At 48.6% G+C, this 17,500-nt stretch overlaps 1 protein-coding gene across 4 annotated transcripts in view; it reads right to left on the reverse strand.

Moving 5' to 3' along the window:
• The window catches only part of LOC123773625 (uncharacterized), a 301,086-nt gene that overhangs the window by 83,923 nt on the left and 199,663 nt on the right, over window positions 1-17,500 (reverse strand). For all 4 annotated transcript variants that reach the window (XM_069312402.1, XM_069312403.1, XM_069312400.1 and 1 more), the window contains one exon: window positions 16,262-17,500. This exon is cut by the window's right edge and continues 104 nt beyond it. In XM_069312402.1, the coding sequence (XP_069168503.1) occupies window positions 16,262-17,500 (1,239 nt within the window). The remainder of the gene's footprint in view (window positions 1-16,261) is intronic.

Below are 17,500 nucleotides of genomic sequence, written 5' to 3' on the forward strand. Positions count from 1 at the left end.
GACTCATAGGAATTATGTGGGAATTATATGGGAATTATGAAACATTCCAAATGAAGATAGATTGAGAAATCTTCACTGATATACTCCTGAAACGCGAAACTGATAACAGAATAAAGATATCAAGCCAATATAGAACACCACAATCGATATCAATGGAATAAAATTTAGATTCACAAAAGACCTGGGGTAAATACTGGTTTGAATACATTCTCATTAGAGGATTAGATTACCGGGGTAACACAATGCACGTGAGATCGCTGCGTTGTTTCAAGCGTAGGTCAGACATGTATACATATATACCTGACTAGGGGGGGGTGGATTAGGCCAAGAGTACCTACCAGAGTACTAAAGTAGTCTAGCACCTGTATTTTGTACCAACGTAAACCTTAAACCGGTTTTGGTTTACCCGAACGAAACCATCTGTCAAGCGGACGTATTAACTTCCGCAAAAATTAAAACTCACAAAAACAAGAGAGTCACACAAGAGGACCCCACACAAGAGGGCCACACAAGAGGGCCACACACAAGAGAGCCCCACAAGAGGACCCCACACAAGAGGGCCACACAAGAGGGCCACACACAAGAGAGCCCCACAAGAGGACCCCACACAAGAGGGCCACACAAGAGGGCCACACACAAGAGGGCCACACAAGAGGACCCCACACAAGAGAGCCCCACAAGAGGACCCCACACAAGAGGGCCACACAAGAGGGCCACACACAAGAGAGCCCCACAAGAGGACCCCACACAAGAGGGCCCCACAAGAGGACCCCACACAAAAGGGCCACACAAGAGGACCCCACACAAGAGAGCCCCACAAGAGGACCCCACACAAGAGGGCCACACAAGAGGGCCACACACAAGAGGGCCACACAAGAGGGCCACACAAGTGGACTACACAAGAGGACCCCGCACAACAGGGCCACACAAGAGGACCCCACACAAGAGGGCCACACAAGAGGGCCACACAAGTGGACTACACAAGAGGACCCCGCACAACAGGGCCACACAAGAGGGCCACACAAGTGGACTACACAAGAGGACCCCGCACAACAGGGCCACACAAGAGGGCCACACAAGTGGACTACACAAGAGGACCCCGCACAACAGGGCCACACAAGAGGGCCACACAAGTGGACTACACAAGAGGACCCCGCACAACAGGGCCACACAAGAGGGCCACACAAGTGGACTACACAAGAGGACCCCGCACAACAGGGCCACACAAGAGGGCCACACAAGTGGACTACACAAGAGGACCCCGCACAACAGGGCCACACAAGAGAAACCCACACAAGAGGGCCACACAACAGGACTACACAAGAGGACCCCGCACAACAGGGCCACACAAGAGGAACCCACACAAGAGGGCCACACAACAGGACTACACAAGAGGACCCCGCACAACAGGGCCACACAAGAGGAACCCACACAAGAGGGCCACACAAGAGGACCCCACACAAGAGGGCCACACAAGAGGACCACACAACAGGACTACACAAGAGGACCACACAAGAGGGCCACACAAGAGGGCCACACAAGAGAGCCCCAACAAGAGCCCCTCGCGTGTGATCGACCGTAAAGTAGGGTGGAGGGAGTGAATAGAGGAACTAATGGTGTTTGCTACACCTGAGTCAACACCCAACTTCCCCAAGGGGATCTTCAAGGAGCAGCCAAGCGGGGGCTCGAAGCCCGATGGCCCTTGAGAGCTCCTTGAGAACGGTTCACCTCGCCGGGGCGCAGTGTGCCGCTAGGGTGACGGGAGAAGCTTCGGCCCGCAATTAGGGTGACGAGAAGAGGTTCATCGCACCGTTAGGCTGGAGGGAAAACGTTTAGACTGCCACTAGGGTGAAGGGGAGGGTCCAGGCTGCTACTAAGGGTGAAGGGGAGGGTCCAGGCTGCTACTAAGGGTGAAGGGGAGGGTCCAGGCCGCTACTAAGGGTAAAGGGGAATGTCTAGGCCGCTATTAGGGTGAAGAGGAGGGTCCAGGCCGTCACTATGGTGAAGGGAAGGGGTGTAGAGAGAGAGAGAGAGAGAGAGAGAGAGAGAGAGAGAGAGAGAGAGAGAGAGAGAGAGAGAGAGAGAGAGAGAGAGAGAGAGAGAGAGAGAGAGAGAGAGAGAGAGAATGTAGCGGTGAGAGTAATCAACTTGGGCCGTTACTCTCCCAGGGATATAATCGTAGTGCAATTACAAAAATATATCTTGTTGTCTGTCAGATGTTCCACGACGCCCCCAGATGTCGCACGACGCCAAGGTGACGGCCGAGGTGACGGGTCCTGGGCGTCACGTTACAAGCGCGCCAAATTGGCCAGGTGAGCCACGCGCGTGCGCATCACTGCACGCGCGTGAGAGAATGTGCGCAGCGCGGGAGGCGTTTGTTTAGCTGCGCGGCGCGGCCCCACCGCCGCCGCTACTGGTCTGACGCGGGGCGGTGTGTGGTCCGCTCTGGTCGCCGCGTGAGCGAGAGGCAGAGTCATGCTAGCGTGTCGAGTGTGGCTAAGGGGGAGGAGACAGCAGCAGCAACAGCAGCAACAGCAACAGGAGCAGCAGCAGCAGCAGCAGCAGCAACAGGAGCAGCAGCAGCAACAGGAGCAGAAACAGCAACAGCAGCAGCAGCAGCAGCAACAGGAGCAGCAGCAGCAACAGCAACAGGATCAGCAACAGGAGCAGTAACAACAGTAGCAGCAGCAACAGCAACTAAGACTAGAGAGGAGTCTAAGAGGAGAATATTGAATTGAAAACATAGCGACACCTTGCAACACTGTGTTGCACAGAGAATGTCACCTGAGAGAGGGGGGGGGGGTAGAGAGGGGGGGGGGCAGAATGCAGGCAAGGTCAACCAGCGTCAGAAACCCCGGTACAAAGTTTCTTCCCGGTACCCTCCGAGAGAGCCTTTTAGAGTCCAATACCGGGATAAACTCTGACCTCCAGAATGCTATAGTTACCCCTAGAGTTGAAAACTTTCTTCGCGGGTTTTAGCCTCAAAGCACGATTACGACCTCTTGAGTATAACCAAGTATACCTTCTGAGAGAGTATACCAAGCCCATGTATGTTCAGAGGTCGCAATGGCCTCCGTTGACCTCCACCCGGTAACAATATCGCGCTTCCTCTTTCACCCCAGAGGCCAGTGATGAGTTCGGTTCCTGGTCGGAGTTCGACTCTGATGAGTCTTCTTAGGATGAAACAGGTATATACCAGAGGCCAGGGAGTTAAGCCGCTGGTGTAGGCCGCATCCTGGGGAAAGTCTGGCCCCAGGAACGACCTCGATTAGTTAATAAGGTTTGCAGACAAGCAGGAAAACTTATTGAGCTCAGATACCCCAAGATACGAATATCTCAAGATATCTTACATTAGTTTCCCCTTCCCATCAGAGCCCCATGCTCCATCAACATCCTTCCACCTCTACCCTATCCCCCAATGAGTATATCTTCCATGTCCTGCCTCCAGTACCCACCTACTTTCCCAACAACTTGACGGTAACCTGAAAGTTTATGGAAGCTTTCTCCGCGCGCCCACTCTCTTGGCGCGGCTGGCGCCAAGGCTCGCAGTGTTACGATAACGAACTAACTGGCCCGGGACGACCTGAACTACGCGAGAAAGATTGATTACTGACCGATGGGTATTTTCTTTGCTCACTCGCGTAAAACAAGTAAAAATACAATCAAAAATATTTTCACGAAATGGAAATAGGTAAAACAATTGTATAAGTTTTATTTTTAAATTCCATAAAAAATTCCTCGGCACAAATTTTCCTTATTTTCATTTTAAATTTTTACGTTTTATTTCGTATTTATTTTCTTTGCATAAATGATTTTTTTAAGCGATTTCTCCGGTTTTTCAAATTTTCTATCCGTTAATGACCTTGTAATAATAATGCATATTCAAAAACACTGAAATACAAGGATTCAAATACTTTTTAAACTCTGCTCTTTTGTTTTTAATCCTCCAATTTGCCTAATTTTATCTTCAGGTTCAGTAATGCAAGTGTAAAGAGGTTCTTGACCTTTGAGAGAGAGAGAGAGAGAGAGAGAGAGAGAGAGAGAGAGAGAGAGAGAGAGAGAGAGAGAGAGAGAGAGAGAGAGAGAGAGAGAGAGAGAGAGAGAGATTAAAAGTATTATGCTCAAACTGTACTCAAGACGGTTCGACATCTTGCGGGTTATTCATGCCCGTGCCAGCCAGTCAGTCAGTCAGTCAGGTAGCCAGCCAGCAGCCAGCCAGCCAGCCAGCCAGCCAGCCAGCCAGCCAGCCAGTCAGCCAGGCAGCCAGGCAGCCAGGCAGCCAGGCAGCCAGGCAGCCAGGCAGCCAGCCAGCCAGCCAGGCAGCCAGGCAGCCAGGCAGCCAGCCAGCCAGCCAGCCAGGCAGCCAGCCAGCCAGCCAGCCAGCCAGCCAGCCAGGCAGCCAGCCAGGCAGCCAGCCAGCCAGCCAGCCAGCCAGCCAGCCAGCCAGCCAGGCAACCAGCCAGTCAGCCAGCCAGCCAGCCAGCCAGCCAGCCAGCCAGCCTCTGAGGGGATTTACGGTACCAGAAAAGTCACTCCCGCTGACGCAAGAACGCCGCTGCCCAAGGCCCCTCCCTCCGTTGCTAGTCCGGGCATGCGCGCGCTCACCTGCGCCTCCCATCCCCCCTCCCCCCCCCCACCCACCCACCCACCCACACACACACACACACACACACACACACACACACACACACACACACACACACACACACACACACACGAATGAAGGAAGCCAGCTGATGCATCGTAGAAGAAGCCCAGACCCCCAACATTCTCTCCCAAGACCCGTATACCTACTCCTGGTCCGTGTCACTGACCCCCCACTACGTCGATCGAATCCCACATAAGCCGAGGACGAGTCTACTGACGAGTTTACTGATGATGCAAACTGAACGAGAGCCGAGGCGACGTAGTGTGACTGCAGAATTAGCTGGTTCAACCGCTACGGGAATTGAATACGAGCAAGTGTAAAATGCCGAGAATTAGTTCAGGGAATAGCTTGAGGTACCTCATTCCTTTGTGTGTGTGTATTTTTACCTCAATAGACTGATTTCAACTTACAGGGGCATACCTAAACGGGTTCACATCAGCGGCATACGCGAATCTGGCGAATATGAGGACAGCCTTCAGCAGCCTTGACATGGAGACATTGTGAATAGCTCTGAATGTCATCAAGTAACCGGTTCTGAAGCTCGCTGCTCCGGCGTGAAGGAGATCAGGCATTTGGCGAGGCAATTGGATGCCTCCGACCGGGCGACCGGATCGCGGGGTCGCTGAGCCCCGGAATCACCTCAAGGTAACCTCCAATCACTTGCAAAATACTTCCCATTGACGGGAAATACGATGCAACCCACGACAGTTGCAAGGAACCGGATACAAGGAAACGTGTGCCCAAACGTTTCGTCCTGGCAGGGGATCGAACCCGGGAACCCCTTAAATTGCAAGATAACTGGATAACCCCCCTGATATCCCAGACTGGATAACCCTCAGTACCGCCATATAAAAAAGGGATAACTGCAATAAAGCAAGGAAAGGAAAGCTGCATATTTCTGGACTTCCACAAAGCATTCGACACAGTTCCTCACAGATGACTAACATAAATACAAAAAACAAAATCCAGGGAAAACAGGAAGTACATTAAAGCAGACAACAGATCATTTATCGAACAGGAAACAGAGAGGAAGAAACAGCAGCTTCCCACTTCAGAACTCCTCCTCTTAACAATCCACTTAAAAATAAAGACTTTTAACAAAAAGTTAACCTGTTCTCTGCTTGTTAACGATGTGAAACTGTTCTTTATAATTAGTACAGCCGTTCAGGCGGACCTAAACAGGCTTCGCTGATTGGTTAAATGGTTTCTGCATTGGAACTAACAGGAAACTGGAGCCCAAAGGGATAATGAAAACTGAGGAGCAATTCTGACCTCTGGGGAAGTGAGAGAGCAAAATGAGGACATCACAGCATTATCTCCAGAAGAACAGTGGCTGGTGCTCTATAGTAGGTGAGGGAGGTGGTTGAGAGCACCACCTGGCGCCAGGTGGTGCTCTATATTAGGTGAGGGAGGTGGTAGAGAGCACCACCTGTTGCCAGGTGGTGCTCTATAGTAGGCGAGGGAGGTGGTTGAGAGCCCCACCTGGCGCCAGGTGGTGCTCTATAGTAGGTGAGGAAGGTGGTTGAGAGCACCACCTGGCGCCAGGTGGTGCTGTGAGGGTTCACTGAAGCCCTCATCTTAAGAGTTCATCTTAAGACGTCCTCTTAAACTCCTGTCATCTCTTAATTGCCAGCATCAGCAGAGCCAAACACACTAATAGGCATCTTCAAGAGGCTTCCATGTGTGTGTGTGTGTACTCACCTAGTTGTACTTACCTAGTTGTGTTTGCGGGGGTTGAGCTCTGGCTCTTTGGTCCCGCCTCTCAACCGTCAATCAACAGGTGTACAGATTCATGAGCCTATCGGGCTCTGTCATATCTACACTTGAAACTGTGTATGGAGTCAGCCTCCACCACATCACTTCCTAATGCATTCCATTTGTCAACCACTCTGACACTAAAAAAGTTCTTTCTAATATCTCTGTGGCTCATTTGGGCACTCAGTTTCCACCTGTGTCCCCTAGTACGTGTGCCCCTTGTGTTAAATAGACTGTCTTTATCTACCCTATCAATCCCCTTCAGAATCTTGAATGTGGTGATCATGTCCCCCCTAACTCTTCTGTCTTCCAGCGAAGTGAGGTTTAATTCCTCAATTTAATTTTTGTTGATTTAATTTAGTTGGGGTGTGTGTGTGTGTGTGTGTGTGTGTGTGTGTGTGTGTGTGTGTGTGTGTGTGTGTGTGTGTGTGTGTGTGTGCGTGCGTGCGGATAGGCGCGCGGGCACGCGTGTATGAGCAGAGCTCGACTTACTAACCCACTTAACCCTATCCTGGAGCCTTCCCCCCCCCCCACTCCCCCCCCCCATCCCCAAGCGTCCGCTATGTATATTAATCTGAGGTCAGTACTCTCCATACCCCCCCTCCTACCCCCCTCCTCACCCCTCCCTCCTCTCTCTCTCACACGTTGCCTCACTATCTCTCCCTCCCTCTCTCTCCCTCTCTCTCACCCACCTCCTCTCTCTATACCAAAACAATGAACCATAAACAAGCCTGAACCTCCCCCCACCCCAGAAGAGCCCCCCCACCCCCCCCTAGTGAGACAACGACGCACTCTAAGTGCACTTAAGTGAGGGGGAAGGGAACTATCAGGGGGAAAGCACCAAGCCATTACGACTATATAGCACTGGGAAGGGGTCAGGATAAGGATTTGGGATGGGACGGAGGGAAAGGAATGGTGCCCCAAAGCACTTAATGGAAATTCGGGGATTGAACGCCGACCTGCATGAAGCGAGACCGTCGCTCTACCGTTCTACCTATCGGGGGAAGCATAATACAACATGATGTATTGTTATACTGGCTGGAAGATACACTTGAATCAACAGTACTTGTGGGTTGACTTTGCTTGTTAGTGTTGAGCTTGTTAAACAACAGGGGGGGGGGGATAATGGGGTGGTTGACTCGTTACGTGGGACGTTTGCTGTTTGTGCCTGTAGGATCGAGATCTTAGCTCTTGGACCCCGCCTTTCTAACCTTCGGTTGGCTAATGTCTGTCTCTCTCTCTCTGTCTCTGTCTCTCTCTCTCTCTCTCTCTCTCTCTCTCTCTCTCTGTCTGTCTGTCTGTCTGTCTGTCTGTCTGTCTGTCTGTCTGTCTGTCTGTCTGTCTGTCTCTCTCTCTCTCTCTCTCTCTCTCTCTCTCTCTCTCTCTCTCTCTCTGTCTATCTGTCTGTCTGTCTGTCTCTCTCTCTCTCTCTCTCTCTCTCTCTCTCTCTCTCTCTCTCTCTCTCTCTCTGTCTCTCTCTCTCTCTCTGTCTCTCTCTCTCTCTCTCTCTCTCTCTCTCTCTCTCTCTCTCTCTCACACACACCTACTTTAAATATGAACCTTACACTAACACTTACGTTAGTGTAAAGACCTTTTAACACTTACGAACCTGTCCATCTTTTCTCAATCTTTGGCGGCTTTGTTTACAATTATTAAACAGTTAATGAGCTCCGAAGCACCAGGAGGCTGTTTATAACAATAACAACAGTTGATTGGCAAGTTTTCATGCTTGTAAACTGTTTAATAAATGTAACCAAAGCCGTCAAAGATTGAGGAAAGATGTACACGGTCGTAAGTGCTTGCGTAACTGCTTCGTGAATCTCGGTCCTATTCCCTGAAGTAGATATTAACAGAAGCTTCAGAGTACAGATATTTCTCTGAGATATCATGAGTAATTTACCCTTCTTGTAAGCTGTTGATACTGTCCTGGGGGTGGAAGCCTGGTCGAGGACCGGGCCGCGGGGACACTAAAAAAGCCCCGAAATCATCTCAAGATAACCTCAAGATAACCAGGTCTTGGCCCTCTCATTCCCTTGGGTACTACGCTGAGGCGGAAAACCAATATGCTCCGCAGATGTCGAACCATGTTCCACCACCCACTGAAACGACACCAAAGCCAGTCAGCCAACCACGACATTCCTTCAAGTGTCCCAGAAACAAGTAAGCATCTTAATTGCACAATTGCAGAGTCTTGCAAAGCGTTGTTGACTCATCTCTCGATTTGACATTAAAAAAAAATGCAACTTTTTTGGGGGGGGGGCCTAACCAGAAAAGTGCAAACCCATGCAACCCACCCAACCCTATCGAGGCAGAGGCGTAGACAACAAATATATATATATATATATATATATATATATATATATATATATATATATATATATATATATATATATATATATTTATACATATATACAATATATATATATATATATATATATATATATATATATATATATATATATTTATACATATATACAATATATATATATATATATATATATATATATATATATATATATAAATATATATATATATATATATATATATATATATATATATATAAATTATATATATATATATATATATATATATATATATATATATATATATATATATTTTCTTTCGCATTTTACAACATTTTATCGTACTGCGTATAATCTTAGTCTTGTCCGTTATTTAAAAGTAGTTTAAATAGTTACATTAAATGTCTTAAAAAAATAATAAAAAGATTTAAAAGTAATTTTAACCATTTACACATAATTTCGAAAAAAGTCTTTGCGATGTGGAGTTTCTTTTTAACAAGTAAACTTCTTGTAGAATTTTATATATATAATGTATCTATGATACTTCATTTTATCTTTTTTTAAACGGGAAGAGCTTTAAACTCACTCCCCCCTCCCATCCCACGCCCACGCTACCCCCACGCCCACGCCACCCACACCCCCCCCCTCTCTTACGATCCACTCACCCATTCACTCACTCATTCATTCATTCACCCGTCATAACCAAAATCATCGGATGAAAGGGTTAAGTATGGATGAAATTTTTTTATTTTCATTTAATGTCATGTGTGTGTGTGTGTGTGTGTGTGTGTGTGTGTGTGTGTGTGTGTGTGTGTGTGTGTGTGTGTGTGTGTGTGTGTACTCACCTACAGGTCCTTGCAGGGTTAAGCAGAAGCTCCTGGGCCCCGCCTTCCCAACATTTCTCAGTTCAATGCAATGACTACCACCAAATTTTGCTGATCAAATCTCTCTCTCTCTCTCTCTCTCTCTCTCTCTCTCTCTCCCCCTCTCTCTCTCTCTCTCTCTCTCTCTCTCTCTCTCTCTCTCTCTCTCTCTCTCTCTCTCTCTCTCTCTCTCTCTCTCTCTCCCCCTCTCTCTCTCTCTCTCTCTCTCTCTCTCTCTCTCTCTCTCTCTCTCTCTCTCTCTCTCTCCCCCTCTCTCTCTCTCTCTCTCTCTCTCTCTCTCTCTCTCTCTCTCTCTCTCTCTCTCTCTCTCTCTCTCTCTCTCTCCCTACACAAACCACAATCTACCAAACACAATCACATCACCAAATCACAATATAATTGTAGAATATAACCAAAGAACCAACATTCTCCTCAACAATTGGCACTTACAATTTTTTGACGATTTATTCAGCTGTGATCTGCAAAAAATTGTCGACAATTTCGGAACAATCAGGAGACCTGTGCTGCGGATCTCGGGCATTTTTGTGTCACAATCACCTTCGACAATTCTCTGAGAAGGTTATCTAGCACAATCGGGTTTGATAAATACATATAAATATATATGTGCCGGAATTCGTGGAATTCTGTTAACTGGCTAATAGACTTAAACACAGATAAATGCAAAGTAATGAGAACTAGAGAGAGAGAGAGAGAGAGAGAGAGAGAGAGAGAGAGAGAGAGAGAGAGAGAGAGAGAGAGAGAGAGAGAGAGAGAGAGAGAGAGAGAGAGAGAGAGAGAGAGAGATAAGATACATCTTCACACTTAAATAAAACAACTAAGACTGAGGAATATAGATAACAGCACACCTCACACCTCACACAACATACGTGAGACCAACTCTTCACGATGCAGCACCAGCATGAAACCCCCCATTGTTTAAAAAAACCTAGAAAGGGTTAAAAACACACACACACACACACACACACACACACACACACACACACACACACACACACACACACACACACACACACACACACACACACACACAACTAGAAGGGCATTAATATTATGCACCGAAACTCGCTCCTGAGATTATAGGACAAAAGCTTATAATCTTTGAAGATTATAAGCGTCTGGGATCCTTTCAGACGTAGGTTCGAACCCCCGTCACAGCCCCTTGTGAATTATACACCTTTCTTTGAAGAAAGTCTGGAGAAAGTGGATACCACAAACACCTTCATATATAAATATAACACAACCTAATTACCTTTCCAAACCCTCTACACGAATCGAATGAGAAGCGTGACCCGAGAGCTGAAGCTCAACCTCCACGAGCACAAAGCAGGTAAGTGGTTCACCCTTCACCAAGCCCTCACATACGTGTCCTCCTGCGAAACCTGTCCATCTCTCTGCTCAATCATATAGTGGATTAGTTCCAAATATACAATCTATAAACACCGAGGGTAGTTTATAACCACTATAACCTTGAGTTGTGAAGTCTCGTCAACTGTTTAACACAACAGAAGCTGAACAAATCCACAAGGGCTGTGACGAGGATTCGAACCTGCGTCCAAGAGCATCCCAGACGCTGCCTTAATCGGCCCTCGTGGATTTGTTAAGGCAGGGCCGTGACGAGGATTCGAACCTGCGTCTGAGAGCATCCCAGACGCTGCCTTAATCGGCCCTTGTGGATTTGTTAAGGCAGGGCCGTGACGAGGATTCGAACCTGCGTCCGATAGCATCCCAGACGCTGCCTTAACCGGCCCTCGTGGATTGGTTCATTTGATGCATCACGCAATGGTGATTTCTGTTTGTAACAGCAGAAGCTGCCTCAACAGAGCATAAAACAGTAGCGGACTCACAACTCCACGGAGCACAGCAACATTACAGGAAGGGATCTTTCACGTAGGGATCATGTCACAACTACCCCCCCCTCCTGTCCTCTACTCATCTACACCGCATAGTTTATCAGTGAGAGCAAAGCAGCTATAGGGAAAAACAACGAAATTATTACACACAGAGATCACACTAACGTGATGCATCAAATGAACAAATCCGGACGCAGGTTCGAATCCTCGTCACGGCCCTTGTGGATTTGTTCATTTAACGAAATTATTACGAAAAAGAAACATTGCGTAAACACCCCCCCCCCCCCCCCGTTACATGCGACCATCTGCGCTGATTGTGGGACTCCCTCCAACACGGCACAATCACCCCCACACTCACACACACATGTTCACGGAAGCTTAATAACACCTGACAGCACAGTCAGGTGTTGGTTACAGCTGTGAGGCGCCTTCTCCCCTGTGCTCGTCTCTCAAGTCAATTGTTTACAGTTATCGTTAAGGCAGGTGTAAACAGCTGTTTTTTACGGCTATCGTCGCGGCCGGTGTAAACAGCTGTTTTTGTGTCTTGTTTACACTCTTGGTGAAAGGTGAATACTTGGGTATATTAGTGAGGATATTATCTGTGTAGTAAGTTATGTTTGCTGGCTGGCTGGCTGGCTGGCTGGCTGGCTGGCTGGCTGGCTGGCAGGCTGGCTGGCAGGCTGGCTGGCTGGCTGGCTGGCTGGCTGGCTGGCTGGCTGGCTGACTGACTGACTCACTCCCTCAGAAATGCCTACACGAATCATGAAAGACTCAGCAAAGCCGAGTAGACGATAGCTAAAAACACCAGTCAGCAAAACGACAGTTAAATCCTAAGTATCTGAGCCAAGATTAAGGAAAAAGGAGAAGATGGGGAGGGAGAAGATGGGGGAGCATCTAACGGAAAACGACAACGAGATGTGTGTGAAGAACGCGACAAAGACGTTCCGGATTGCTTAACCAGAGCGCAAGGAGACGACAGCTCTAAGACGCGTTCAGATTACCGGACGAAATTGCTGTCATTGAAGAGCTAAGACGATTTATAGAGGCAGTAGATCCACATTTTCTCTCTCTCTCTCTCTCTCTCTCTCTCTCTCTCTCTCTCTCTCTCTCTCTCTCCCAAAAGTGGACGAACCATGCCAGAAATCACACCGTTGGTGGAGTCGAGGCGGAACATTTCGTCCACACTGGCGATTTCGTCTTAAATGTCGAGCCTTGGATAGGGAGGATTGACTGGGCGCCAACATGCTTATAACTGGCCGCGCCCCTGTTCACCCAGCAGTAATCTGAGAGCTGGTTTCCAACCAACACAATGTCACCTAACCTACCTAACCTAACCTCCCTAACCCAACCAATCCAAACCTAACATAACTAAGTCAGTAATTCATACTCCAAAGAAGAAGAGCTTAGAAGAGACTCCTGAAGCTCAGAAGAGAATCCTGTAGCTCAGAAGAGACTCCTGTAGCTCAGAAGAGACTCCTGAAGCTCAGAAGAGACTCCTGAAGCTCAGAAGAGACTCCTGAAGCTCAGAAGAGACTCCTGTAGCTCAGAAGAGACACCTGAAGCTCAGAAGAGACTCCTGAAGCTCAGAAGAGACTCCTGAAGCTCAGAAGAGACTCCTGAAGCTCAGAAGAGACTCCTGAAGCTCAGGAGAGACGCCTGAAGCTCAGGAGAGACTCCTGAAGCTCAGAAGAGACTCCTGTAGCTCAGAAGAGACTCCTGAAACTCACAAGAGACTCCTGAAGCTCACAAGAGACTCCTGAAGCTCACAAGAGACTCCTGAAGCTCACAAGAGACTCCTGAAGCTCACAAGAGACTCCTGAAGCTCACAAGAGACTCCTGAAGCTCACAAGAGACTCCTGAAGCTCAGAAGAGACTCCTGGAGCTCAGAAGAGACTCCTGAAGCTCAGAAGAGACTACTGTAGCTCAGAAGAGACTCCTGAAGCTCAAAAGAGACTCCTGAAGCTCAAAAGAGACTCCTGAAGCTCAGAAAAGACTCCTGAAGCTCACAAGAGACTCCTGTAACTCAGAAGAGACTCCTGAAGCTCAGAAGAGACTCCTGAAGCTCAGAAGAGACTCCTGAAGCTCAGAAGAGACTCCTGAAGCTCAGAAGAGACTCCTGAAGCTCAGAAGAGACTCCTGAAGCTCAGAAGAGACTCCTGTAACGCAGAAGAGACTCGTGAGTCTCTTGTGAGTTACAGGAGTCTCTTCTGAGCTTCAGTTCAAAAGACTTCAGTTGTAAGGGCGAAGAGGAAAGAGACGGGTGTCCAGGAGGGACAGGATTGCCCACCAAAAATGGACGACAAAAGATGACAGTAGCTGTAAATTACAGTAATTGTAAATTACAGTTACAGGGAGGATACAAAATCCGCTTCAGTGTCACATATTGCGAATACAGAAGTTTTCAGTCGCTGCCACACACCCCCAAAGGCGCTCCTGAACTGTACGTTTATAAACTGGTAAGTTAATAGACTGGTGGACTTTGCCTTACCTTCAGGCCCCATGTCCCGGTCCTAGAGCACGCCACACACGCACACACACACACACACACACACACACACAGGAAGTGATGTGGTGGAGGCTGACTCCATACACAGTTTCAAACGTAGATATGATAGAGCCCAGTAGGCTCAGGAATCTGTACACTAGTTGATTGACAGTTGAGAGGCGGGACCAAAGAGCCAAAGCTCAACCCCAGCAAGCATAAATAGGCGAGAACACACACACACACACGCCGATACGAGCAGGTAATATGTCTCTGATCGCCGTTTCAGAAGAGATATGTTTCCATTTTCAATCAGTAAGACCTTTATCCTGCTTGAATGTGGCTCAAAGTTAGCTTAACTCATTTTTTCAAAGGTGTCTCTTAGCTAGATTGTGTGTATGTGTGTGTGTGTGTGTGTGTGTGTGTGTGTGTGTGTGTGTGTGTGTGTGTGTGTGTGTGTGTGTGTGTGTTTCAGATTTTGTATTCGCCAAGCAGGCTACGAGGCTGTGCTTGCATTGCACACTTGAACCAGGGAACTAGTTTTTGTCCGAGGAGTCGTGGGACAGGTCTGCTGTTCTCATATTGGGCAAGCGAACACAGCCAGCGATCAAAACTACGACCCAATATAGTGTCGACGGCCAAGAGGTGAAGCCAAACACAAAAAAGATACTATAGTTCTTGTAGGTTCGCTGGAGAGGCACCTCCCATGGACATGTTAACAGGTGTTAGTAGACGCAAGATTGTGTGTGTGTGTACTCACCTATTTGTACTCAGCTATTTGTGCTTGCAGGATCCCGCCTTTCCAGCTATCGGTTGTTTACAGCAATGACTCCTGTCCCATTTCCCTATCATATCTAGTTTTAAAAGTATGAATAGTATTTGCTTCCACAACCTGTGTGTGTGTGTGTGTGTGTGTGTGTGTGTGTGTGTGTGTGTGTGTGTGTGTGTGTGTGTGTGTGTGTGTGTACTCGCCTCTTTATGCTTGCTGGGGTTGAGCTTTGGCTCTTTGGTCCCGCCTCTCAACCGTCAATCAACAGGTGTACACGTTCCTACAGGTGTGTGTGTGTGTGTGTGTGTGTGTGTGTGTGTGTGTGTGTGTGTGTGTGTGTGTGTGTGTGTGTGTGTGTGTGTGTGTGTGTGTGTACTCGCCTCTTTATGCTTGCTGGGGTTGAGCTTTGGCTCTTTGGTCTCGCCTCTCAACTGTCAATCAACTGGTGTACAGATTCCTGAGCCTATTGGGCTCTATCATATCTACACTTGAAACTGTGTATGGAGTCAGCCTCCACCACATCACTTCCTGTGTGTGTGTGTGTGTGTGTGTGTGTGTGTGTGTGTGTGTGTGTGTGTGCGTGCGTGCGTGCGTGCGTGCGTGCGTGTGTGTGTGTGTGTGTGTGTGTGTGTGTGTGTGTGTGTGTGTGTGGATACGTGCTGCTGGGTTCCAGAAGTGAGAAGGCACGGCCGGTCACGTGCCAACTCCTATACCGTGTCTTGTTTACTCTACAAACACGGACTCGCACGCGCGTGAGTCTGATGAACCTGGGCTCAGGTTCGAGCCCCTCACTCACTGCCGGCAGCTCATCAAGATGAATGATGAATTGCTTCCAGGTGCAGAGGCTTCAAGGGCCACTTGGACGTATTCTCTGTTATGCTTGAAACCCAAGTCACAAGAGTGCGTAGCATGGACAAAACCAAGCCACAGAGTGCATAGCATGGACAAAACCGAGCCACAGAGTGCATAGCATGGATAAAACCAAGCCACAGAGTGCATAGCATGGACAAAACCAAGCCACAGAGTGCATAGCATGGACAAAACCGAGCCACAGAGTGCATAGCATGGATAAAACCGAGCCACAGAGTGCATAGCATGGACAAAACCGAGTCACAGAGTGCATAGCATGGACAAAACCAAGCCACAGAGTGCATAGCATGGACAAAATCATGCCAGAGTGCATGGCATGGACAAAATAATGCCAGAGTGCATAGCATGGACAAAATCATGCCAGAGTGCATGGCATGGACAAAATCATGCCAGAGTGCATAGCATGGACAAAATCATGCCAGAGTGCATAGCATGGACAAAATCATGCCAGAGTGCATAGCATGGACAAAATCATGCCAGAGTGGATGGCATGGACAAAATCATGCCAGAGTGCATGGCATGGACGAAATCATGCCAGAGTGCATGGCATGGACAAAATCATGCCAGAGTGCATGACATGGACGAAATCATGCCAGAGTGCATGGCATGGACAAAATATAACACGATGATAAACACGAGCCAGATATATTGCCCTAAAGTGAAGTAAAAAAAGAAAATGAAACAGCGTATTATGACTGACCTGGTGAAGGAATATCCGGCTGTCTATCACGGTCGCCCTCCAAGGAGTCCAGGTCGCAGTCGGCGAAGATCTCGTCGATCTTCATTTTCTGTTCACTTTTGGCCTTGAGGACGATCTGAGTGGACTGGGGCAAGACCGAACGGTTGTTTTTGGGAGTGTCGTACTCGCTGGTCTGGGTCGACCCCACGGAACGGATCTGTTTCTGCGGGGAGTCGTAGATGTGCGTGGCGGCGCGGGGCACGTCGTAAGTCGTGCCTTGCACCAGCGAGTTCCCGCTTATGGTCACTTTGTTCAGCCGCGATTTGGACGACTTTAAGCTTCCGGACTTGCTATTCGCGTCCAAATTGGCGTAAACGTTGGACTTGTTGCCGTGGACGTTCATGTAAGTGGGTTCTTTCTCGTCTAGATTCTCGTAGACCGCCGCGTCGAACTTGACGTTCTCGTAGTGGAGGTCATTGTGCACCTTGTCGTAGTGGTGCTCGGTGGGCCTCGGGCTGTCGTAGATCACCTCGCCCTTCAGGTGGACGTTCTCGTAGTCGTTGTTCCCTCTACACACGTTCTCGTAGTACGGCGTTCCCACCTCTGGGATCTGTTCGTAATCGGGTTCCGGCACTCGGTCGAACTTCGGAGGGTTGGAGGAGCTGTTATATCGCACACCCAACAAGGACGACGTCCCCGAGGCCTTCGAGGACGACTTGCCCTTGCTGCCCTTGTGACGGGGCAGCGAGGCCGAGTGATAGACCGGCTCCTGGGCACTCAGGAGATCCGGAGTGGACTTAACCATTGTTTTCTTGGCCCGAAGGGACTTGACCGACTCCAGAATCTCATCCACCGACGGGGCCCTCTGAAGCTTCGGCTTGACACTTTCTAACTCGTTGAAATCACTGGCTAAGCCATCGTGGAAGCTCCTAGTCCTTGATAATCCATAGGCACTATTGGGATAATCATTAGAATAGCAGTTGAGACCTTCCTTAAAGCTCTGCGCGCGGGTTATCGTGCTAATATCACTCTTTCTCCCTACACCTATTCTATCCCTACAATATCTCAAATCCTCATTATCCAACTCTGCACCACCGCTACTCGCCGCACTAGATACACTCTTAAAGTTTAGGTATGGCTTTCTCCTGGGGAGTGTCACATAGCCGCCGACGTCTTCCGCTTGCGTCTGCGTCTGAGCCTCAGCGGCGGAGGCGAGGCTGTCCGTAGCGGCGCGTCTGACGGTCGCGGGGTAACTGTGAG

This window comes from Procambarus clarkii, chromosome 72 (genome assembly GCF_040958095.1).
Source record: "Procambarus clarkii isolate CNS0578487 chromosome 72, FALCON_Pclarkii_2.0, whole genome shotgun sequence".
Taxonomy (NCBI): domain Eukaryota; kingdom Metazoa; phylum Arthropoda; class Malacostraca; order Decapoda; family Cambaridae; genus Procambarus; species Procambarus clarkii.